Consider the following 26,175-nt stretch of genomic DNA (forward strand, 5'->3'; position numbering starts at 1 on the left):
CCTTATTGCATAGAATTTTTGTTCAAAGAAATCATTGGGAGAGAGATCTGAACTAACAGTGTACTTTTCTTGGTGAATTTTGCAACAGTATCAAACAGGAACTTTGTTGTGTTTGTTCTTACTAATCAATTTAGAGAAATATTCTGATCTGGACCTGATGAGGACTTGCTTGTACTCCATTTGGCTGTCCTTCCAGGCCAGGCGGAAACCCTCCAATTTAGTGGTACGCCACTTATGCTCTAATTTTCTAGTGGACCTCTTGAGAGCGCGGGTTTCCTCTGAATACCATGGAGTCATTTTCTTGTCGTTTCCTTGGTTTGAGTGAGGAAACAGAATCTAGGGATAGCTGAAGAACCAAATTCAGATCCCTTGTTTTAGCATTTAATGATTTATTTGGGACGTCCAGTGCAGCGGGTAGAATACTAGCCAGTTCCATAGCTGTGTTTGGGGTTATGCAGCGGCTAGTAGAAATATTCTGGGTGCCTCTGGGGAAATATTATGGGTGCCTCCAAGACTGATGCACATGCTGTAGCCTACCTTTTGGTTATTAAAGCTAAAAGCGATTACCAGCTTGCAGTTGAACTGTGAATGCAGGGTATTCTGTTGCATTGCTGTGCAAAGTTACATTCCATTCATAGTAATTGTTTTGAGGCTGTGGAGGGAAAGGGTTATATCTGGTATTCTTTCCACTTACATCTGTTATATACGTATATTGAATATATACGTTCTTTGCTAAAGCTAGGTAGTTTCCGTTTTGCAAAAATAACTCACACTGGTGGAAGTGTCGGAAATATTTAGAACTCAAGCGTTAGGGCTGATTCCAGCACTGTCTCAATGTGAGTATGTCAGTACACCTTATTTGCATGTGGACCATTTCTAGTAAAGCACAATATTTAAGAGGGGGGGGGGGGGGGGTGGCTCACACAAAGAGCAGCCTAGGGGCCCCTGACCACCGTAATCCACCCCTGCCCATCTACATTCCCAGACCAGCAGTGTGCCTGAACACACTCTTTAACATAGAAGCATGGGGTGAGGTGTAGAGCTTTAAACCTGTGTTGTCTGTGAATCCAGGAGGAGCTGGAGATGGACATGTTTGTGGTGTTCGTCCAGTTGTTAAAGGCAAGACTACAAAGATCTGTGAGGAGTGAGAGAGAACACTAGCCTGGCATTGCCAGACGAATCTACAAATTAGTATTAGTCTTCCACCACTCAGTTAATTTTCAATTTCCAAGTGGTGTTATCAATGGGCACAGACAAATGCCTCTGGACACAGAATTGGATACATACAACCAATCCAAGGGCCTTAACAACACTTTTCTGTACAGTCATCGCTTCAAACATGCTCATATCGGATATAGAAACTGTTGTAATTGGCCCAGGCACTTTTCATGCTGGAGGGAAATCAGTTTGAATGGGAGGGTGGCCAGAGCAGACACAGTGAGGGGAAAAGTAATCTGATCCCCATCTGATTTTGTACTTTTGCCCACTGACAAAGAAATGATCAGTTCAATTATTTGAACAATGAAAGACAGAATAACAACAACAACAAAAAATGCATGTAAATTTTTTTATCAATTGATTTGCATTTTAATGAGTGAAATAAGTATTTGACCCCTTCTCAATCAGAAAGATTTCTGGGTCCCAGGGGTCTCATTTATAAAACTGTGCATAGGATTCTTACTAAAAGTGTACGTACGCCCTAAAGTCTAAAATGGCGTACGCACACCTGTACGCAATGTTCCCTTTATAAATCACAGATTACCCACAAGTGTGCGTACGTGAATCAGCATTGTACCCCGCCCTGAACACGCCCATTTTTAACCATATATATAGTCAATGCAAAGCACCTCATGCATGCTTATCTAGTATCTCATCATAACCCTGGCATACGATTGTTCTTTACGGTGAATCATAGCGCATGACAACTTCTCAGACACTGTTAGCCTATTGGTGGAGCCCGAAAACTCCGAAAATGTGGTGGCCGGTAGATCACCAATTTAAAAAAACTGTGCGGGTGGCGTCAACTGTGCCAGTGATACTGCGAGTCGAGATACAATTTGAAAACAAAAGCGTTTTGTTATGAACAGTAATCTATTAAAGTCTGGACTGATAACGAGGACGTAGAGTGTAGCGATTTCGGGAGCTTAACGACTGTATTTCCAGTTGACATATGAGGATATTTGCACAGTATTAAATATATTTAGTTATACACTGTGTCCTGCAGTTATCTAAAGGTAGGATATGTGATGTTATCCTGTATTCCATGCAGTCGGGGAATCTCCCCCTCCGGATCTCCCGTAGTGGGCAATCTGATGGTGAGGAAGCGCTGAATTTTTATTTAAAATTTGAGTTGGATTAAACAAGGTGTTTATGGAACAAGATTCACTCAGTACAAGCGCAAATAACACTGCTGGATGTAATCTTCATGATAATCATGAAATTGAATGAAAAAAACGTGTGTGAGGGAAAACAAAATATACAAATATTAGGAATGTTCTTACCACATTCAATTTCTGCAGTCTGACTACAGTAGGGTCATCTGCGTCGCCAATTCCAACTGTTTTCAAAATGTGCGTAGGCCTACGGGAGGGTCAGAGTTTGTGTGGAGGACCGCACATTCTCCCGTCAAGTTTGTTTTTTATAAATCACAACCTTTGCGTGGAAAGTGGCGTACGCACATTTTCAGCCCCGTTTTGTGCGTATGCAAGCTTTATAAATGAGACCCCAGGTGTCTTTTATACTAGTAACTAAATGAGATTAGAAGCACTCCCTTTAAGTGTGCTCCTAATCTCATTTTGGTACCTGTATAAAAGACATCTGTCCACAGAAGCAATCAGACTCCAAACTCTCCACCATGACCAAGACCAAAGTGTTGTCCGAGGATGTCAGGGACAAGATTGTCGACCTATAACAGAAAATGTAGCTCTTTGGCATCAACTCAACTTGCCGTGTTTGGAGGAGGAGGAATGCTTTCTATGACCCCAAGAACACCATCCCCACCGTCAACCACGGAGGTATGCTTTGGGGGGTTTTCTGCTAAGGGGACAGGACAACTTCATCACATCAAAGGGACGATGGATGGGGCCATGTACTGTCAAATCTTGGGTGAGAACCTCCTTCCCTCAGCCAGGGCATTGAAAATGGGTCGTGAATGAGTATTCGAGCATGACAATGACCCAAACAGCCTACAAACAGCAGTGCATACAATAACACATATTGTTTTATTGTCAGTGAATTGCACCGAGTGAAAGTCAAGATTTTGCATTTACATTTATGCATTTATCAGACGCTTTTATCCAAAGCGACTTCCAAGAGAGCTTTACAAAAGAGCATAGGTCACTGATCATAACAACGAGGTAGTCCCAAACACTGCAAGAAGCCAAAACATGAAGCATACACACTACTACACAAGCGCCAAAGGGAAGACCCATAAGAGCATGCAGTTATACAAGTTACAAATTAAAACAACATGAACCCCAAAAAGTGCAAGACTGTAGCCTACCTGTAGAAGAACAATCAACAGTAAAATATTTCACAGGAGTACAAGAGTTCAAGAGTTAACTTCGTTATAACTAACCTACAAGAGCAACAAGTCTCTCAATAAGAGTCATTGTGATCCTGGAGGAAACTAACATCAGGTCCAATCAAGCAAGCATTCCTATGTGCCGTTGTACTCCCGGAACAAGTGCGTCTTGAGCCTTTTCTTGAGAGACAGTCAGTGTGCCTCATGGAGGTGGGGAGCTGGTTCCACCATTGGGGGGCCAGGCAGGAGAAGAGCTTGTATCAATATCTCCAAAGCAAGTAGTGTTATGCACTGATATCAAATGAAATTCGCTGCTAATGGAGTTTACTTAAAACTGTAGACATGCTAGTCGGAGAAATGCGGGACTGTTGTGCAAATCAGCACTGTAACATTGGCGTAGTAAACAAGCAATTTTTTTGAAACGTTTAAATTACGAAAGTTGTTGACAATATATGTACAGGACTGTGTATACCACAAAACAAGACTGTCATTATTTTTTAATCAATTAATTAAGCCAAAAATATTGCATTTGTCAGACTCTGGATGATCTGGCCGCCATTGTTGCCTGTCGCGTATTCACATAGCCCTAGGTTTCAAGTAAGCTCCCGATCTTACTTTGTTTTAAGGGGTGTATACCCCTTCGTCTTAGCCGTACCCCTAGCTAATAAAGAGTAGCCTATTGGAACACCACTAGCTCTCAACTACTATACACATTCTCGTAGGGAATGGATGATTCTGTATGTTTCATGTGAGGGTATGTTCCTGAGTTTCCTTTTCAGCATATATCCTTGCCCCAACTCCATGTATGCACGCAAGGAGATGAGGTCCCATGTCAAAACTCGCATTGCGGACCTAGAAGTGGTAGGACGTCATCTTATCTCTGCAGATCAGACAAACAGGCTGGTTTTAGTTACAAAAATAACAGTTCCAGACAGGCCCGTAAAGCCTCCGCACCGCGGGGGGGCCTCGCAGGCCCCCCGTTTTATTTATTTTTAAATCCAATTTGAATTACATGGGATGTCTTATTGTCTTATCTGTTTCCAGAGTTGATAAGAAAATAAAGGAAAGTATATTTAATTGTGCTTTCTTTGTTAACTAGGTAAGTGGCATGACAAAGTAGGTCAGATGGTCACACAGACCGGCGAGCCCGCTGCAAATAGGTAGCTAACTGTAGCGTAATGAAACGCAAATTTAAAAGCGGCATTCAAAACAGAACATTTCTGAATTAGCTTAATGCCAACTTCCCAAAATTACAAATTGCTTTTTCGACCAGCCGGTGAAGGATGCACTCATCTGCCAGAAGAGACAGTACAATACCTGTTTGCTATAGCTAACATTACTGTAACGCTAGCTAACGTTAGCCTATACTTTGACAGCTGTACTGCTCTGTGTTGTGCTTCCTAGCGTTAATAGAGCCTCCTTTCCAAGAGCCAGGAAAATTAGCCTTGCTCCGACTTCCTATCAAGCGACAACATTGAAATGGAGTGAAAGTGGAGAGAAAGTAGAAAAAGTGCTTAATTATAAAATATATATACATAACTGACATTATTAGCAAACATGATAACGTATGCGACAGTATCGTGCAGTTGCAGCGATTGCGTTTGACTATTAAAACATACAAAAAACATAATCAAAGTTACAATAAGTCATTGTATTTCAGTTATATACATATTATGATTGTGTAAAACGTACAGTCATTGCTTTCTACAAGATTCACACGACAAAAAATGGCTCCATTTATGATTTAGCAAACACGCTAATAATAAAACACAACTCCATGCTATCAAATGTGCCTGGTGTAGCCACGGCCATCAAATTATTTCTGACGATACCGATGACTGTCGCAAGCGCTGAAAGGTCATTTTCCAAGCTGAAACTGATCAAAACATTTCTCAGAAGTTCCATGTCACAAGAGAGGCTGTCAGGTCTAGCCATCCTTAGCATAGAAAATGAATGTGAAAACCTAACAGTTTAAATCAGTTACCACTAACCAACAAGAGCAACAAGTCTAAGCAAGAGTCATTGTGATCCTTGAGGAAACTAGCATTGGGTTCAGCAAACCATTCCTATGTACCGTTGTACTCCTGAAACAAGTGTCTTGAGCCTTCTCTTGAAGGTGGAGAGACAGTCTGTGTCTCTGATGGAGGTGGGGAGTTGATTCAACCACTGGGGGGGCCAGGCAGGAGAAGAGCTTGTGTTGGGACTGGGTGGTCTTGAGCGGTGGGACCACCAGGCGGTTGTCTGAAGAAGACCGTAGGTGGCGGGTGGGGGTGTAAGGCTGCAAGAGAGACTTGATGTAGTCGGGTGCAGTCCCGTTCACTGCTCGGAAGGTCAGTACCAGGGTCTTGAATCTGATGCGGGCCGTGATGGGTAGCCAGTGGAGGGAAATGAGGAGCGGATTAACGTGGGAGCGTCTGGGTAGATTGTAGACCAGGCGGGCCGCTGTGTTCTGAATTCTCTGAAGAGGGCGGGTTGCGCATGCTGGGAGACCGGCAAGCAGCGAGTTGCAGTAGTCCAACTTGGAGAGGACAAGTGCTTGGACAAGCAGCTGGGTGTAGTGCTCAGACAAGTATCTCCGGATCTTCCGGATGTTGTAGAGGGTGAATCTACACGACCGGGAGACCGCAGCAATGTGGGCCGTGAGGGAGAGCTCATCATCCATAGTAACCCCAAGGTTCCTGGCAGAGGATGAAGGGGTCACTGTCGCAGATCCCAGGGTGATTGAGAGGTCATGGGAGATGGAGGGTTTGGCCGGGATGGTGCGAAGTTCTGTTTTAGCGAGGTTCAGCTGGAGGTGGTGCTCGGTCATCCAGGCGGAGATGTCTGCGAGGCAGGCCTCCATCCTAGCTGAGATCCCCGGATCAGTCGGGGGGAACAACAGGTACAGCTGCATGTCGTCGGCGTAGCAGTGGTAGGAGAAGCCATGGGAGGTGATGATTGGTCCAAGTGAGGTGGTGTACAGAGAGAAGAGGAGGGGTCCAAGGTCGGGATGGGACTTAACAGGAGTTTTCATGTTCGATTATTAATTACATTATTGAACAATGAATCGATTATTTGCTAAGGCATGACGTCACTCCCCCCCTCCCCCGCCTCCCCTCACAGCGCATTATGCCATCAGACGGATTTTACCAGATAGCGATTGCAACGCATCACTGCCTGGCTACTGCATAGACTTAAAATAACATTGGAAAATCATTTTCAAAAGAAATATACACGGTTAAATCCATCCTTTTAAATGTCAGGCTTCTCGACGCTGGCGGAAGCCTAATTATTTTAAAATTTAGTTTTTACCTTTAACTACGCTACTTAATGTAAAACTATGAGCGTAGTTGACTGGTCATCAGACTGGACACAAATGCACAAGAACAATAACAAAACATGTCTTAATGCCATATTAAATCATTGTTTTAAACTGACAGTCGTGGCAACTTATTAGCAAGATGTAGGCTATAGCTACCTTACAGGCTAGCCTACTTTCGTTAGCTCGCTTGTCATCACACGTCCTCCTAGCTAGTGTAGCCTGAATGGTTTGCTGCTGTAGACCTCCGCTGGAATTTATATTTGTTAAATTATATATTAGCGGAGACGTTGAACTATGGTAAGTAAATACAGCGTCACAGTAACTGCAGTAGACTTTCTTTCCTTGAGAAATGGTCCCACACTGCACTTCTCCTAACCCGCTTCATCTTTGATTGTCTGCTGTGGAAGTCGCGCTTGCGCAAAATACTGGATGATGTTTTCATAATGGGCGGCAATACGATAACGATTATTCATTAGGCTTGGATTTTTATTCTAATGAATTCTTAATGACAATTAATCGATCATCGATTATTCATTACCAACCAAGTCCAAGGACGGAGCCCTGTGGGACAACAGTGGAGAGCTGGCGAGGGTCTGACAGTTTGTCTCACCAGGAGACCTGGTAGGATCTTCCCGATAGATAGGATGAGATCCACTGGAGTGCAGTGCCAGTGATGCCCATCTCAGGGTCTGTAGAGCAGGATCTGGTGGTTAACCGTATCAAACGCTGCAGAAAGGTCCAGCTGAATGATGACGGATGACCTCCAAGCCGCTCTGGCAGACCGGAGGGCAGTGGTGACTGAAAGGAGGGCAGTGTCTGTGGAGAGAAAGGTAGACAGTTGGTTAGATACAGCACGTTCACTTGTTTTAGAAAAGAAGGGTAACAGTGATACCGGTCTGTAGTTCTGGAGGACGGCAGGGTGAAAGGAGGGTTTTTTGAGTAGAGGGGTAACTGGCTTGTTTGAAGGCAGAGGGGAAGGTGCCAGTGGTAAGAGAGGAGTTTAAGACATGGAGAAGAAAAGTTATGATGGAGGGGGAGATGGTTTGAAAGAGAGGGGGAGGGGACAGGATCAAGGGGGCAGGAGGGGGGGCGATGAGAGAGAATGAGGTCAGAGAGCTCTGACTCGGACAGGGGAGAGAAAGAGTTTAGACATTTAGTTGGGTCAGTCATGGAGGGTGAGGGGGTAGGAAAAGTGGGTTTAGGGAACCGACTGCTAATGTCGGAGACCTTTTCCTCAAAGAAGGAGGAGAAGTTGTCTGCTGTCAGGGTGGAGGGGGGGTGGGGGAGGTGGGGTAAGAAGGGTGGTGAAGGTAGAGAAAAGTTTGTGGGGGTTTGAAGCAGAGATAATGTTCAGAAGTAGAAGGTTTTAGCACCAGTTATGTGAGAAGAGAAGGATTTAAGGAGGGAGTGATACTTATCAAGGTCCAGACCGTCTTTGGACTTGCGCCATCTCCTCTCAGCTGCTCGAAGGGTCGACCATTCTTCACGAATAACCTCCGTAAGCCACGGGCAGGAGGGAGAAGATCGTGCAAGCCTGGTTGACAGGGGACATAGAGAGTCAAGTGATGCAGTTAAAGTGGTTAACAGGGTGTCGGTGGCAGTGTTAGTGGGATGGGACACGAACTCGTCAATGGGAGGGAGGATGTTACAATAGAGGAGAAATGGGAGGGGGATAGGGAGCGGTGGTTGCGCCGGAAAGTTACAAGGGGAGGGGAGGTAGGAGGAGTTGGAGGGAGAGAGACAGAGAATTGGATAAAGTAGTGATCAGAAATGTGCAGTGGGGTTACAGAGGTTAAGTCAGTGATACAGTTACGTGTCAGGATGAGGTCTAGCTGTTTGCCTGTCTTGTGGGTCGCCGGTGTGCTCAGCAGCGTCAGGTCAAAGGAGGTCAGGAAAGACAAGAAGTCGACAGCCTGCGTTCCTTGGAGGTGGATGTTGAAGTCCCCAAGGACTATCAGGGGGGTTCCATCATTCGGGAGGACGCTGAGGAGCATGTCCAGCTCCTCCACAAAGTCGGCTAGCGGTCCTGGTGGGCGATAAAGAACAATTAAGCATGCTTTGATAGGATCAGTTAGCATCACATAATGGTGTTCAAATGATTTGGCAGTAAGAGAGTGGTGTGGATGTGTATTTAATATGTGGGAAAGAAGCAAACCGCCCAGTTGAGCGGGGTGAGTGAAGGAGTGGTTGACGGAGAGAGCAGCTGGAGTTGCAGTGTTCTCTGGGCGGATCCACGTCTCTGTCAGTGCAAGGGCATGAAGAGAAGCATGGGATTCAAACGCCGGGATGAAGTCTGCCTTGTTCACAGCAGACTGGCAGTTCCAGAGCCCTAAAGAAAGACAGAGGGCAGATGGAGAAGATCTGGATAGGTAGTGAAGGTTAGAAGTTGACCGTATAAACTTTGTGACATATCTACGTCTACGGGTAGTGTAATAAACAGGAATGCTGAGGAAACACATGCTAGCTATGAATAAGTTATAGGTTGAATATAATCTAAATATTGTGCAACATCATTGTGCAACATCTCTTGGCTCTCGACGAAGGCGGTCGCATTTTTTCTCTCCTCCCCCTCCCTGACCTTCCCTGCTTCGCTCTGTCTTGTCTTGTCTTGTATGTCTCAAGATACACTCTCACCATCACTCTCCGAAACTAGAAGGATGGAATTAATTAGCTGGTCTCTCAATGCAATTGACACCACCTTCTCGAAGAAAAGCTCGGGTTAGGGGGAACCCAAATGTCCTGACGGGACGTTCGCAGCTGGCTACACGATGGACGCGTGGGACAATTGGCATGTCGTGTGTCTAGCGGCACTTTCCGTTGAGGATGTTGAAGACATCTTTATATTCGGAACTGTGATTACAGGCTTTCTGCTGTTTGGAATAGGCGGTTGGCTTGTATATCGAAAAGTCAAGGAAACGGCTGCAGCCATCAAAAGCCCCCTTAGGCTGCCCGACCTGATTGATACGGTGGGCAGAGCCGTTGGAGCACTGACTGTGAACTTACAGCGGAATATGGATTACAACAGGGATAAGTTTGCGGCTCAGCAAAGGAGGTTCGAGGAGTTGGAGGCCTGAAGGGTGGACGTGAAAATTGATCTACTTTCTACTTTCGGCCCCGTAACCAGCACAGGCCTTGGCCAAGGCCGCTGCTGGAAAACAACTCCCCTGGAGAGCGCTGAGGCGAGACTATCTTGCTCTTCCCTTCCCACTCCCCGACCATCGTCTGTGGCTTGGTCTCTACCCGGGTCATGACCAAGGACGTCTCCTTGCCAACACAATCTGCATAGGGAGACTCGGACTGATTGTGGCCTAGGTCGAGGGCGCCAACCCAGACCTCCTCGCACACTAACTTTCACCTACTACAGATACCACCACCCCCCCACCCCCATCCAACACCTTCGACTGCTTGTTTCCTTGGGTGGCTGGCGGGTCTGTGTCCAGCGCCTATCATGGCTGCAGGTCCAGATGCTGTTGGTCTACCCCCCCCCTTTTCCCATTGCAAGTTTTGTAATGTTATGTTGTAAATGTTTGTGGGCTTATGTGCTGAGGTTTTTGCCTGTTCCCACACTACTCCTGCAGGAGCATTGTCTGGGGGCTGCCTTTTTCTCTCCTCCTCTCTCCTCATGTTATGCTTTGTAACTTTTCTAATTGGCGCCGCTAATGGCTGCCTAGGTAGGCTTTCCTGCCAAAGTAAATTCCTTGTTTGTGTAAACTTTCATGGCGAATAAACACCAATTCTGATATGAATAAGTTGATACTTGTCAGAAGAGGTAATCCGCTTTGTCAGTCTTCCTCAGTGGACTCCGGCAAGTAGACTGCCTGTCTTTGTTCGACCGAGTCTTTGTGCAGCGAGGCTGCTAGGCGAAGCTGCCTCTGTAGCGCTAGCCGCCTTAAATGTGCTAATGCACAGATACAACGCCCCCAATTACTGTCAAACAAAAGAATACCCTGAGCACCCCAAAACCGAAAATGACTCACTGGCTAGCTACTCTTTGACCAGTTTAAACTGATTATCCAATTGCTGACCCTTCAGCTCTACCCAAGAGACTAAGTTTTAGCTCAACTCAATATTATACTACAGCCTTGATCACTTGCAATGGGGCGGTCTCGATGTTCACTTCAGCAGGACGCTATACGCTCTTACTTACTGTAAGTCGCTCTGGATCAGAGTGTCTGCTAAATGTAAATGTAAAACAGAAGTCTAAGTAGTAGTCTTGGGAGGCATGTTAATGCCAAAACCATTTGTTTAAATGTATGTATTGGTCTAGAATAAGTCTAAGGCGGATATCGCGTGCGCCATAACAGCAACAGCATAACGGTTATCCAAATAACAAAGTGTACAACACTGGCGTTACAGCGTTTGTATTCACACACACACTTGATGCCATCTACCTTTACATTAGCAACAGTAAATCAGCTGTTAGCTGCAAGCTAATGTTACAGGCACATTCTAAGGGTAGCAAGCTAGGTAACCATATACAGTAAAGCAACAAAATGATATAGCGTTAGTTAACTTACTTGTCCAAGGTTTGTTGCTTGACCAAGGATAGTTAGTAATGATCCGGAATTTCATTTCAGCAAGGCCAACCTTGTATTGGCTCAAGTTGAGGAAACAGTAGTGGCTGAAATGTTTGGCGCAGACATACAAAACTTTGGGAAGTTGGGTCGGCGCATTTCCCGAAAAAATTAAATTAAGATACCGGTTGTGCAGAGGCTTAGATGACGGAACTAATAAATATTTTTGTTGATTTGTACACCCAAATACTGAGCAACTGTTATGCTTCATTCGTTTGCTAGCCATGATGTCTCTCCAGGAACAACTGATATAGCACTTGCCTTTGCACAATTGTAGCTCAGTTTTTCATGGTCGGGCCAGATTATCTGGGCGGGCAAAGCAGAGAGAAGGGCGGTAGCCTGGCTCCTTGTGACGTCACAAGGAGCAGATTTTCAAACAGAGCGTTTGAGCCTTCATTTTCTCAAAGGCGGAGAAGAACACCCAGGGCTTGGTTTACACCTATCAAAAATTCTAGCCACTGGGGGACCATAGGCAGGCTAGGGGAACTCATATTGGTCGCGTTTCCCAGATTCGTTAAGAACGCTAAGCGCTAAGAACTTCTTAGGAGCGCTCTTAAGAGCGCTGTGAAAGGACGTGTTTCCCAGAGTCTTTCTTAGCTTAAGAATATTTTTCACTAAGAAGGAAATGTAAGATCAGCCTGACCCACTCTTAACAGCCTTCTTAGCGACCAAACGCTCACTGCAGCCACGTCAGGGAAAGTTATATCTGACACAAAGGAATACTAAAACCATGCGTTATGATAAATGTGCGCCCACAGCTGCAGAACAGTGACGCAAGAAAAATAATAGCACAAGAAGAAAAATAACGATATAAAAATAAATAATTGCCCATGTGTTCCTGTAGCTACATAAATAAAATGAATCATCATTACTATCACTCATTACGTTTTCGCAAACATTCGGCATCTGCATGAGTTGCATTAGATATAAAAACATCAACAACCCTGTGGTATTTCACAGATATCAGGGAAACTGACAGGTGTAATTGAACTCGCCTGGAACCTCATCAAGAGAGGCTCCACCTGCCAGTATATGAGCCTCTCTTGATGAGGTTCCAGCCGAGTTCAATTACACCTGTCAGTTTATATATATATATAACCCTAACCCTATTGCAGCCATGGTGTCTCACTCGCGTGGACGGCGTTGCTGAAGTCCACGCGAGTGAGACACCATGGCTGCAATATAGCATATTCTCACTGCTAATCAACAGCGTCGCCGTGCTCGAAGCCAGAGTTTATATAAATGCCTATGTGCGTCAGCACTCCTCCCCACTGAATGTGCTGGCGGACTGGGCTGTCCAGTCCAAGTACCGGCTTCCCCGTACGGAGATCCAACGCTTGTCACGCTAGTGTCACCACACATCCGGAGGGCAACCCGCTGCAATTTCACGGAGTGTGGCCGTGACACCGATCCTCCTGCGCCATGCCCGGACATACTTCCTAATGCCCACCACACGGGACGAGGTCCGCCAGGTCCACAGTGGATTTCATGTCATGGCTGGGATCCCCCGGATAATCGGTGTCGTGGATGGCACACTGATCCCAATCCACAATCCCTCCCTGGTGGATCCGTGCTGGATTGGGAGGAAACATTACGCTGCCATCAACACCCAGGTGGCAGTGGACCACGATGGCCTCATCTCGGACATCGTTGCCAAGTGGCCAGGAGGCACACACGACAGCTTTGTGTGGGCCAAATCAGTTGTAGGGCAGAAGGCTGGCAGAGGAGAGTTCGGCAGGGGCATCTTCCTCGGGGACAGTGGCTACCCTCTCTGGAGTTACCTTGTGACACCGATGATCAACCAAGCAACACCACAGGAGGAGAGGTTCAATGAGGCCCACACACACACCAGGACCCACATTGAACGGGTGTTCGGCCGGTGGAAGTGTCGTTTCCGATGTATCCATTGTTCGTCGGGGGGGCTGCGCTTGTCACCTGTAAAATGTTGCCGCTTGATTGTTGTCACAGCCATGCTGCACAACAAAGCAGTGCGCGTTGGAGCAGATGAGCGGCCTCCTGAGGATGAAAATGGGGAATCATCGGAAGATGAAGCCCCCAACCTCGCCTCCCGCGAATCCCGAGCACCACTCCACCAAGCTGGTGTCCAGACCAGAGAGAACTTGTCAATCTCTTTTGATGTCTATCAGCCCCTACCCCGTCACCACCAGTCACCAAGCACTGATATCAGCACCACCCTACTCCCAACAATAAACCCACTACCACTGGGTAATTTCGGACAGCGTGCGTCGTTGCCCTAACGTAGCGTAGCACATTTATATTTTTATATCACAGTGTTGTGCGTGATTCATGCGCTGATAAAGTGGTAGGTGATCGATTTTCCTGGCATCGATTGATTAAGTTTCAACACCACGGCGGTGGACAGCTCCCACTAAGAGCTTCTTAAGAAGCTTCTTTGGCGGGATTTTAAGAAGGCAGTTAAGAACGCTTCTGGGAAACACCCCTATCTTAGCACTCCTTCTTAGCCAAACCCTTAAGAGCCTTCTTAAATCCTTAAGAACGATCAATTCTAGGAAACGCGGCCATTAATGTTAAATAACCTCCAAAAGTGAAGTTTTCATTTAATGTGACCTTTAACCCACTTTACACTCTCACAAACAAACACACAAATGTTAGTCACACACGTTTGTCTCAGTAGGTTTCAGCTCCAGTGGCAAGTTTAAAGTTAACGTCTAATGCTAACAAAACACAACTTCAAGTTAGTATACTTAGTACACTAAGTATACGGGTATGTCCATATACTTAAAGTGTCCTAAGTATACTTGAAGTTGTTCCACTTTAGCACATAAAAGTACACTTAATACTAGTGCTGTCAAACGATTAAAATATTTAATCGCATTAATGTCAGTTAACTCGCGATTAATCACAATTAATCGCACATTTTATCTATTCTAAATGTCCCTTGATTTCTTTTTGTCCCTAGATTTTTTTTTTCTTTGTTCTTTTTTAAAAGAAAAGAAATAAAAAAATATATATATCATTACAATCGCCTGGCTTTGACGAGGGGGTGGAGAATTCGCATCAGCTGTGTGCTTGGCCATCAAGTGGTATTTCAGACTGGACGTGCTGCGATGATGGCTCAGTTTACAACGACAAAACACACAGATCACTTTGGTCTTTTCAATGGAACCATTTGGCGACTTTTTAAAAGTAAACTTTCCATTCAGAATTTTATTGGCATCCATTTCGGCGTCTCGTGCTCGCCATCCACTCAAAACGTAACGTTAGCCTACTACCAGAGAATGTTTAATATCCGTAAACGGGTTCTGCTACTACTCTTTAGCCGGCTCGCAAGCCAAACAACTGTGTGTGGCGTGCCTGTTTTGTTTCGGGTCTAGCGAGATCCAGTGTGGTGTTGTAGTTATTCTAACGTCGGTAGTTGTTGCAACAGCATGTGAAAAAAACTACAAAGTTTGCTAGGTCAAAAAGAGCGTTAATCGCGCGATAAAAAAATGTACGCCGATAATTTGGGTTTGCGTTAACGCCGTTAATAACGCATTAAACTGACAGCACTACATAATACACTTTAAATTGTGCTTAAGTACAATTTAATTACAACTAAAATATACTTAGTACAATATTAGTTGTTCCATAATAGCACACTTCAAATTAAATAATCATTCATTAACTTGAAGTATACTGATGAATAATTAGTCTTCAAATAAACTCATCATTTTAAGTTTAAGGTTTCTTAGCATATCTACTTTTCTACCTGAGGGCTGTTCGAATGGCTGTCAAGAAGAGCAGTGGTAAAATTAAGCAATAAGCCCCAAGAGGCCGTGGTTTGCGCTGATTTTAGAACAGGTAAGGGCAGTTGTTAGGCATGACGCGAAGCGGAGTGCCAAAAACCCCCTTACCTGTTCTAAAATCAGTGCAAACAACGAACTTGTGGGGCTTATTGCTTTTCTAAAACTGTTACTACAAATATTTGATATGGTTTCATAAATAAAAACAATTAGAAACAAAATAGTTTAATAATAAACCGTCATTCTTCCGCCACTTCAAAGTATAGTTCCTAAATAAATCGTTGCCACGCAACAGCCTGATGGACACCTTTACTGTGTTTTTTACTTGAAATATTTGATGCACAGTAATATGGAATGTATGGAATAAAATGTTTTGAGGACAACCTGTAAGGTTATGCTGGATTTTACAACGGCATGGAACGCGATATAGCCAATCACAATCAAGGATGGGAACAACCAATTTTAGAATACAAGTTTTGAAAAGAGACAGTGTCCATGTCCCATAGTCCACACGATCATATACAATTATATCTAAAACAAACTTACAAAGAGCTCGGTTACACTACAAAAGTTGTAATGTTAGCGATGCTAGCGTTAGCTTGCTAGCGAGCCTATAAGGGTGCTTTCACACCTGACATGTTTCAATCGGACCATGGTCCGTTTTCTCTGAAAGTCTGGTTCATTTGGATAGGTGAGAACAAGCATTCGAAGTCTGGTACGGACCAAACAACCAAACCATGGTCCCCCCAAACCATGGTCCCCCCAAAAAGACCGGACTCGGTCCGGTTCCAAATGAACCATGATTCGGTTCACTTTAGGTGTGAACGTAATCAGACATATTATTGCCCAATTCCAGGAAGCAAACCGTGGTGGTGGTGGTGGGTGGTGGTGGTGGTAATATGGACATGACAATGTCATTGGACGAACCAGATGCATTGTTTACAGTGTGTTAGCATAAATCCTAGTTTACAACACCTGTCCACAGGAGGCTTTTTACAAACAACAAAATAAACTAAACAAAACAGAAACAAGATCAAATACTGATAAAAAACTGATAATTAAAAGTAAAAATGCAGAATACAATAGAGTACAGAGCAGCAATATAATGAGTCAAATATATATAGGCTACGTAGAGTAAAACAAAGGCAGCATGATCAAACAATAAACTAGTTGTAAATTATTTGTGTGAGCACTGCTGATTTGATTTGAGCCGTTGTTTAAGTTCTCTGTTAAGTGTTGCTATTAGTCTCTAGTTTTAGACTAGTGGGCAAGAGGTTCCACAGTTTTGCACCCTTTGCAGAGAAAACAGACTGACCGAAAGATGTCTTGTGCATTGGAACAAGACAATCACCATTGATGGAGGCTCGTGTATTTGCCCGACGAGAGCTCTGACGTCTGATGGCCAATTCAGACAACAGTGGTGACACATGGTTATTTACACACTTGAAAAACAATTTAAGATTACTCAAATTAATAAAGTTATCAAATGTGAGAAGGTTGTGTTTTTTTAGAATGCCACAGTGATGCCATCTCATGGGTTTCCGGTCCATGACTTTTATTGTCTGTTTGTATATTGAAAAGAGGTTTTAATGTGGTAGAAGAAGTTTGTGACCAAGATGTGATACAGTATGACAAATGAGAAAATCATAGCGTGCATAAATAATTTGGCCGTTTGACATGACAAGTGCCTTCTTATGAAACAGAAACAGTTTAGATTTAGTTTGACCTTCTTTGCAACATACTTAACCTGCGTAATAAATTTTAAATTCTTATCCAGGATGATGCCCAGATTTAACTTCATTTACTGATTCAATTAATTTATTTTTGATCCGTACCTCAAACATTGGTGACAGGTCTATTACAGATGGAGAAGCACATAGAGACGGTTATCTTCACATTAATGGTCAACTGAGACAGCTCAAGCCATTTGGAGATGCTGAGTAATGCTTGTCAGGTGCTCACCTGCTAAGCTGGGTGTTTTAGTGGACACATGGATAACAGTGTCATCAGCATACATTTGACAGTTGGACCACGGACAGCAGTTTGGTAGGTCATTGATATACATAGAAAACAACAGTGGACCAAGTACAGACCCTTGTGGTACTCCCATGCTGCTGGCACGCAGATGAGACCTGACCCCATTGACCCTGACACATTGCTCTCTCCCCTCCAGGTAGGATGTAAACCACTGCAGGGCTTCTGATGACATTTTGAACTGTTTTAACTTGTTCATTAGAGTACTGTGGTTTACCGTGTCAAAGGCCTTTTTTAGGTCTAGGAACACTGCCCCAACAACATTTCCTTTATCCATTGAAGCTTTTATGTTTTCAAGCAAATAACAATTAGCTGTTTCAGTTGAGTATTTTTGTCTAAACCCAAACTGCTGTGGATGAAGCAGCTGGTTAGACTCTAAATGTTCCATTAGTTGCTCAGCTATAATTTTCTCCAGAACCTTTGAGACAACAGGGAGGATAGCAATAGGCCTATAATTACTCGCTATGTCCTTGTCTCCTGATTTATAAACGGGTAATTATTGCAGTTTTCCAGCTTTCTGGGAATATTTTGGTTTGTATAGACAGGTTAACTAAGTAAGTGATAGGCTCTAACAGGTAGCTCTGATGTTTCTTGATTAATGCAGCATGAAGATTATGAATATCTTTTGACTTGGAGTTACTCATGTTTGTGATCACCTTTTTAACTTTATCATGAGATACTAATTTAATATAAAAGGAGTCAGACTGAGCATTGTCAAGTTCTTCAGTAGATAACTCTATAGCTTTAAAATGACTTGCCAGCTCTTGTACAGACTCAATAAAAAAGCTATTAAAAACATTTGCAATGGACTCATTGTTATGGATAAAAGTATCACCTACTTTCAGACCAGTTATTTTGGGGTGCTTATGCTTGCTGGAGTTGGTTAGTTTGTTTATATGTTGCCACAGTTTTGAACTATTACCATTGGCCTCTTCAATGAGTTTAGAGAAGTAATTGGTCTTGGCCTTTTTGAATTCAGACACTACTTTGTTCCTCAGGCCTGTGAAGATAAGGTGTTCAGTATTGTTTTTTGTTATTAAAGACCTTTTTAAGAGCAAGATCTCGCTTTTTAATGATCTGAAGGATATCACTGTTGACCCATGGAAGAGATAATTTCTTGGGTCTGCTTTTCCAGGTTTGTGTGTATTTATCAATTAGATCACAAAGGGTTGAGACAAAGTTGTTGGCACTGTGGTTTAGATCTGGCTCTTTAGTTACCTTTTCCCAATTAATTTCACTCAAGTCATGTTCAAAGTCACCAACTTTTGACTTGGGAATTGCAGTTGTTAGAATTAGATTCTGTTTTGTTGTGGTGTACTAGGCGTTTTTTTGTTAGCTTTCGTACCATCAGTGTCATATTATGATCTGAAAGGCCAGTTATTATATTAAAGTTTTTTGTTACCCGCTCTGGCCTGTTTGTAAAAATCATATCTATGAGGGTTTCACTTTTCCTAGTGATTCGAGTAGGTCTACTGATCAGCTGTTTGTATTTAAATTTCTCCATTGTTGATTTTAATTTTGATTTACCACTTTTATCCAACCAGTTGATGTTAAAATCCCCAAACAACATACATTCATGACAGTCCTGACAGAGAGAAGATTCTTCAGTTCATTGTAGACATTTGCATCATGAGATGGGGGATTATAAAGCACAACAATGTTAAATGTAGTGCATTGTGGGTTGAAAAAGGATGTTGACATTTGACAGACAGCCGTGCCACTCATTAGCAGCAAAATTAGTTGAGGGAAAACGTGGGGAACTAATTAAGTGAAAGCTCTTCCTCAATTATGGGCAGATGATCATACTGCAGAGATACTTGTGGAGTAGGGCTGGGCGGTATGACGGTATATACCGTGCGACGGTAGAAATGTGTCTACCGGGAGAGATTTGGCTATACAGTTTCAACCGCGGTATACTTTTCAGTGTTTCCCACACATGGAATAATTAGTTGCGGTGCGTCACAGAATCAACACCGGCTGCCACATTTTGCGTTTCGTTTTTAACACCATTTCGGTTAAACACGCAGCAAATTCTTTCAGCTGCATATCCTTTCCCTGCTCTCCCTCCGTCTCTGTCACTTACGCGTCTTTCTCACATACATAGTCACAACGTGAGCACACGTTAGCAACGATGTATGGGTGTTTCTGCAACTACGGTCACTTTTGACTCTCCCAAATTTAAAAAATCAACCTTTATGAATTTGAATTTTAACCATCAGAGTCTGTAATATACATTAATAGGTACACAACATTGCATGTAGTCATTAAGATTTTAATCTGGAAATATGTTTTTTTTTTATGGTTTTCATCAATTTAATCACAAAATGTCCTTACCGCAACAGTACAATAATGTCCATTTTACACATTTTTCCTTTTTTTAATTTCTATCACATTAATACATTGAAATTGATTTTCAACAAGCTTTGTGCATCATTGTTATTACTGATAAAAGAAAATAATAAAAAATGTGTTATTTTATGTTTTCTCTCTACACCATGGAAAATTTTGACCGTAAGCTTATGACAATTGTCTTCATACACATAAAAAAGAATAATTAATTATTTTTATGACAGATATTGTTATTTCAAATGTGTAAATCATCTCTAAAACAGTTTTGAAATCTTTTTTGCAAATAAAAATCATAATTATAATCAAAATAAAGCATTGCTGCGGTAATGACATTGTGTGCCGGTAAGGACGCAATGGGGAGCATGTCTATGTTCCCACAGCCCGATGGTCCTACATTTCGAAGTAATCTAACTATATTGAAGAGTCTGTCTGTCTATTAATGTCTGTCTCACTCCTGTTCTAACCAGTCCCCTTACCCTAATCACGCAGCTGTGATGCCTAAACCTAGTCGCTAATTTCAGGAACAAAGAACTGTGGGGCCATTGGGCTGTGGGAACATAGGGATGACCCCATGCAATTTGAACGGTAAATGTAAATACAGTAATGTATCCTTAACAAAACGCTACTGTAAGAAAACGCAGTAAAGTCAAAAAAGGCTTTACGTGTCATTAAAGACTGGATAAACTGATTTTCAAAAATATTATGGCCTCAAGTGGCTTGAACATTAATACTAATACACGAACATTAACATCGTAATGTGACAGGCACTAACAGCCTCTCACATTACATTTGTGTACCAAGTACTAATTAAAACGAGAGCAGAGTTCCTTCCAAACCGAGTCCATAAGCTTCATGTGCCTTGCCGTGACTGGTTTGGGTTCTGGCACAAGTCCAACCACACTCTCTTGTGTGTACCAGATGACATCATCCTTCATCGGCCAATAGAACCTATTGGCCCCAACACTATGCATTGTTTTGACCAAGGCACAACTCTCAGTATCGACGTCTTGAATGATGCCTGGGTATGGGTCATTGTCGTACAGAACGACACACCATTTCCCGATAAGCTCCTCATTTACATCTGGAATTGGTTGTATTGCCATAGTTTCCTGGAATGTTGGAGGATGCTGATGGAGGGCTCCCATGGAAGACTCTGGTACAGGAGCGAAGGTGACGCACTGTGGGCTGAAGCAGGTGCATGGATCTGGGTTTCTGCAGAAGCAGCTCAAAACTCTCCACATGATTTGCCCATAGACTGATGTGTGGATCTGGAAAAAAAAGTACGAACCTGAATATGAGCATGTTATGTCACCTTTAAAATATTCATGAAATTTAATGGTGCAGCATTATCACATACCTGGTGGATCTTCATGGTGCCTTTAACTGTCTGAAGATCATCGATCAGGGATCTCTCAACCTCTGATATCTCCTCATCTGTGACATTGAAGAGTTTCACAGAGGACTTGACCTTTGACAGCTCCTCAAACAACATGGCCCCATTGTGTATGTCCATCCCCTTTGCCACTAGGGCATCTGCCGTCCTCTTTACTGCTGCACCCACACCATCTGCTGGTCCCTTGCCGTGGCCTGCTTCAAGGAAATTCCATGTCACTTTTTTAAATCCCATCTTGAAGGGCTCTGTCGACAGGAAGAAGAAGTTCTTCTTGCAACGATACTGCGTGGTTGGTCCATCACTGACCATGTGAAGTACTCTTACGCTGGGATTTTTCTCCTGCAGATCGTGCAGAACTGGTCTGAGATGTGTCCATATGGCCGATGGGTCATGGCGGAAGGAGGATGACAGAGTGCAATACGAAGATTGTGATCCCTTGGTGTAGGCCACAACTGTGTGTAGGCTCACCTGTTTATGAGAATCCCCGAAGTGCACTGCCTGTATTTCTGTTGCATATTTGCAGAGATAGTTTTCTGCAAAATCAACATGCAGTAAAACCTCCTCTTCGGTCAGATTCTCCTTCAGCTTTCTCAAGGTAGCATACTGGTGCTTAATGTTGTATATATGCCGTCCTATTTTTGCCTGGAGCATTTCAGAGAAGTCATCAATGAGGACTTGTAGGGTTCCATACACCTTCTCCTTGGTTGTCAAATGAACTGTAAATTTCTCTGTCCCTCCGTCTTTTGCCTTTTTTTCTCTCTCCTCTGCTTTGTGTTGCCAATGATGCCACCACGTCTGACCCCCCTCTTCAAACGGCAGAATTTGGAGTGCTTTGTTTTTGCAGTTGGAGCATTCCCTATACATGCACTCTTTTGAAGGAGTACAACACATAGATAGCATCAAGTCTTCAACCTTGCTTGTCTTCACTACACTTTGCTGGTATAGCCTATCCGCCATGAATTGTACATTTTCACATATTTTACAGAGACATGTTTCCCTGTCTCTGACTGATGGATGTACAACCCAAAAGGGTTTCCTCTTACAAAACTCACTGTAGGAGATTTTGATGTCCGGATTCTCTCCTTTGAACTTCTGGTGTAGATTCTTAAGAGAATCGGAGAGTAGGTGCTTCTGCATTTTCAGTTGCTTTTTAGTGATTGTGTCCCTTTTTCCTGTGGTGGCCCTGCTGTTGTCGTCCCTTTCAAGAAATTGTGCCACTGTTAGGTCATCTGTGTTGGTGATCACATTTGATTGCTTTTTCCTGTGATAATCCAGGGAGTTTGGCCTCTTTTGGTTTGCTCTCATCATCTTTTGTGAGAACCCAAACTCTTGATTTGCATACTTTCCAAGTCGATATTTCTTTATGATCTTTCCTGCCATCACTTTTTAAATTATCTGCTTCTCTTTAGGGTTGGTCAGTGAGTTGCTGCTCTCCTTCAGCTCTGCCATAATGACATTATGGAACAGAAGAACCTTTCTAATTTGGCGTCGGGATGTGTGACTTTGCTGGCGGGCTTTGGTTTTGGGTGAGGCAGTCGTATGTGTCGTCTTTGAAAGCCTGAAACAACGCTTTCTGTACTTTTCGACTGAGGCCAATGCCTTCTTAAGTTTGGACTTTGCCTCTGTAAGTTCTTTGTACATTTTTGTTTGCCTCGTTTTCACTTTTTTACGCCCCCTCTTCTGAGCGACTACCACATTAGGTGAGACACCAGCAGGTTCCTGAGGAGCAACAGGTAAGTCATCCACAGCTTCATCCACAGGTAAGACTTCTGGGGATAGTGGTGGTGTGTTTGTAGAAAGAAACTTTGTTGAGGCCTCCAGCATTTTGTTTTTTTCCCTTTGGTTTCTTTTATTTATCCTCCACTGTCTTCTTTTCAGATTTGTCTCTCTTTTCGTCAGTTGAGAGACACTCTTTATCTGCCCTTTCTCACTTCTTTTTTTGTAACGCTCTTTTTCCTTCTGTAGATACGCTTCGTATCTGTCCGGGTCTTTTTTCATCTCCTCTCTGCATTTCCGTGATCTTATTGCAGATGAATTTGGTCTCATCTAGGGTTGAACAAAAACATGTTTATATGTTTAGTTTACAATAATAATAATTGATGACATCACAAAAAATTAAACGTTCACACACTTAGTAATAACATGTATGAATTTTGAAAATGGGTGTAGTTCCCTTTTAGTGTTTGCAATATAATATATCACCTTGAATTTGTCTCTACCGCGACACAAGGTCTTTACCGCAACAGCTTTAGGTGTTGTGGTAAAGACCTTATGTCGCGGTAAGGACATGTTGCGGTAATGACATTTTTGCTAATTTTGCAGATTCATGCTAGCTAGCAAGAATTGCTATGTTAGCTTTTACTCTTAGCAACTAATATACATACATTACACATTAATATTAACTTATTTTTAAAATTTAGTTCAAAACACACAATTTCTACGCTGTATGGTAAGGACACACAATAAATACCTCCAAAGAAAATATGATATTTACCTTGTTTTTGCTTGATGTTGAGGGGCACTTAGTGAGTGTGGCCCAATCTGTCATCCAAGTGCTCACTTACCAACTGCTGTTTCCATGGAAATTAGATTTGTTTGGCTCTCCAAAAAAAATTCACAATCACATTTCTCCAGTGTCGCGGTAAGGACTCAGAAGTGTGGGACAGGCGCATTTCGACGTACAAATCATATAAATAATCAGTAAACAAAAAAAATTATTTTAATATGGTGTAAAGTAATATGTTTATAAAACAATTGCATTTAAAATAATTTCATATTGTAATTTAATTACCTCATTTTACGCATCTCAACCTTGAGACCAGAGTGGTGGGACATGAACAAAAGTGATGATTGGACCCATAAAATTCTTCATAAATTGTATTAAATCACATTATTTAGTAATGATTTTTTAGGTCAAGATGTGTTATAACACTGTGTTTATACTTATCAAACATCATATGATTAATCTTAACATGAATCCCAAATTTCACTACTGGGACTTAAAAGTGCCCGTAGTTGCAGAAACACCCGTATACATACACCGTTCTAGTAAGACAGACTAGCTATAACAGCGAGCATTCAGCATTAGTGCCGTAGCTAAAGATCGAAAGTAGGAATAGGAACATAGGAAAGTTCAGGCTACTTTTCGCTAGGTACCTACGAACATGTATTAATCAAAGGTTCCCCTTCGTTCTTTTGGTGAGAAGTCTCAGGAGCTAGCTACTTACCCGGCATCATGGAGCCGACCAGTTAAATAGTTATTTAGCACTTGCGTTGCTACCTGCATATGCAGAAATTATTTTTTTGTGGTTGATTTTGTGAAGGTGTGAATCATTTTGGATGAATATTTAATATAATAAAGTTCTGTGTAACAAATCATTAACAAAGGAATTATTTAGACACCGCCCCGTTTGAGGGCATTACGGCGGATGGCATGACCGCGCATCAGCCAATCGGAACTCTCGTACTCTTAACATTTTTGACTCTTTTGGTTTTGACTAATGTGTTGTCTCATGTGAGGCAGTTGTTTATGTTTGTAATAAATAATCACTTGTGAATGTAACAGACGTGGTCTTGCAAGTTCCGTCAGAGGTATACAGGCAACCGTCCGCTCCCACCGGAAGTCGAACTCACCACCTCTGACTTCCCAAGCACCACTACTACCAACTACGCCAACGAAAAGCTAGCAATTTGCTGACGCGGGTGGCCTCTTACATACTTGAGGAGTGAGTTTCACCACACACCGGCTACATGATAATGAAGTACGGTATGGTTATTTTGTACCATTTCTTAATTGAATTTACTATATCAATTACTATACCGTGAAATATATACCGTAACTGTGATATAAAATTACTCATACCGTGATAGGAGATTTTGGCCATATCGCCCACCCCTATTGTGGAGACACAAAATAATAGCGAGGTATTTAAATTATTTAGTGATATACTGAAATTATTATTGCACAGTGCATGGACCAATGTTGTTTGAAAGTTAACAAACGTAGGCAGTGAAGGACTTAAATGTATTGTGTCTATACCAATATGTAATGATTGTATTCAATGACACAAATCTGTGTTCTAGAAAGAGTGGTCTGGAGTCGCAGAGGTCCAATAATATTAACAAGTACAGAGCTCTGGGGCTGTCTACGTTTCCCTACCCGCAACAGAGTTTGGGCTGGTTCACAAAGTCCAACTGGCTATCTGTCTTTGCCCCAGCAAATATTATAAAGTGCAGTAAAACATAAAACACAAGAAGAGGGTTGAGCTTGTTCTCCTGTGCAGTAGGGAGTTGTTCTTGCCTACGCGTCCCACCTGCTCGGGTGCTGTCTCAGCCCGGTTTCAAGGTTGCTTCTGAAATGGAGTGATAACAACACAAAATACAGCCTGTTTCCCACACCCTGTGTGAGACACAATGTTTAAGCCTGTGCACACTTCTAAGTTCATAAGACTTAAATTTAATAACCACAATACTAACTACTTACTAACTGAGAGTGAGGTCATGCCGGGAAATATCAAACTGAGGCTGGAACGAACAAACGTCTTACAAACGTCATTGTATTTTTACAAACGTTGGTTCGCTTAAAACAGGACAGTGTGAAAACTAACCGGACCTAATGAAAAATGCAACAAAGTAGCAACTTATTTGGACCAAGCAAACGGACTAATAGGTGTGAAAGCACCCTAACATTTCACTGGGTCTTGCAGCTGTTTGATTAACTGAAATTATCATGAAATGTTATGTTCTACTAGCCATTTGCCTACTTTAGCAAGTCACTGTATTTCCAAGCCCTGGGAGGGAGGTGGTAAAGATGTTGGTAAACACTGGAGAAAGCTGGTCAGCGCAGTGCTTGAGGGTGGCAGTAGAGACAGAGTCCGGCCCAGCTGCTTTGCGGGGGTTCTGCCTCTTGAAAAGTCTGTTAACTTCACCCTCCTGAATGGAGAGTCGTCACTGTAGAGGGGGGATGAGGGGGTAGATCAGGACACTCCAATTGTCTTTCAAATCTACAGTAGAACTCGTTCAGGTTGTTGGCTAGGCGGGAGTCGTTAGTGGAGTGGGGGGCTCTGGGCTTGTAGTTGGTGATCTGCCTGAGCCCTCTCCAGACAGAAGCAGAGTTGTTAGCAGAGAACTGGCACTTCAGTCTCTCAGAGTACAGTTGTTTAGCCTCTCTCACCACCTTGCTAAACCTGTTCTTCAACTCCGTGAATCGGTCTCTATCCCCACTCCTAACTGCTTCC

The 26,175-nt window shown here is 43.0% G+C and overlaps 2 protein-coding genes across 5 annotated transcripts; both read right to left on the reverse strand.

Moving 5' to 3' along the window:
* Window positions 1-1,747: 1,747 nt before the first annotated feature.
* Window positions 1,748-24,358, reverse strand: LOC146275308 (uncharacterized). 4 transcript variants are annotated; one of them, XR_014766233.1, is made up of 5 exons: window positions 24,166-24,358; window positions 8,638-9,153; window positions 8,255-8,358; window positions 7,367-7,640; window positions 1,748-6,410 (listed from the first exon to the last, which is right to left on the reverse strand). XR_014766233.1 is itself a non-coding variant. In XM_084702413.1 (4 exons), the coding sequence occupies exon 4, from the start codon at window positions 6,534-6,536 to the stop codon at window positions 5,532-5,534; it is 1,005 nt and encodes a 334-aa protein (XP_084558539.1). In that variant the 5' UTR covers window positions 6,537-7,640; window positions 8,255-8,358; window positions 8,638-9,153; window positions 24,166-24,358; the 3' UTR covers window positions 1,748-5,531. The 4 variants fall into 3 exon arrangements, 3 of the variants coding, with proteins under 3 accessions (XP_084558539.1, XP_084558540.1, XP_084558538.1); XM_084702413.1 differs by having other exon boundaries at window positions 1,748-7,640; XM_084702412.1 differs by having other exon boundaries at window positions 1,748-7,640; window positions 8,255-9,153.
* On the reverse strand, window positions 19,337-23,955 carry LOC146275309 (uncharacterized). Its single transcript, XM_084703876.1, has 3 exons — window positions 23,433-23,955; window positions 20,903-22,984; window positions 19,337-20,813 (listed from the first exon to the last, which is right to left on the reverse strand). Exons 2-3 carry the CDS (start codon window positions 22,316-22,318, stop codon window positions 20,349-20,351), a joined length of 1,881 nt encoding a protein of 626 aa, XP_084560002.1. The 5' UTR covers window positions 22,319-22,984; window positions 23,433-23,955; the 3' UTR covers window positions 19,337-20,348.
* Window positions 24,359-26,175: the final 1,817 nt, after the last annotated feature.

This window comes from Hypomesus nipponensis, chromosome 8 (genome assembly GCF_054491055.1).
Source record: "Hypomesus nipponensis isolate SF chromosome 8, ASM5449105v1, whole genome shotgun sequence".
NCBI classification, from domain to species: Eukaryota; Metazoa; Chordata; class Actinopteri; order Osmeriformes; family Osmeridae; genus Hypomesus; species Hypomesus nipponensis.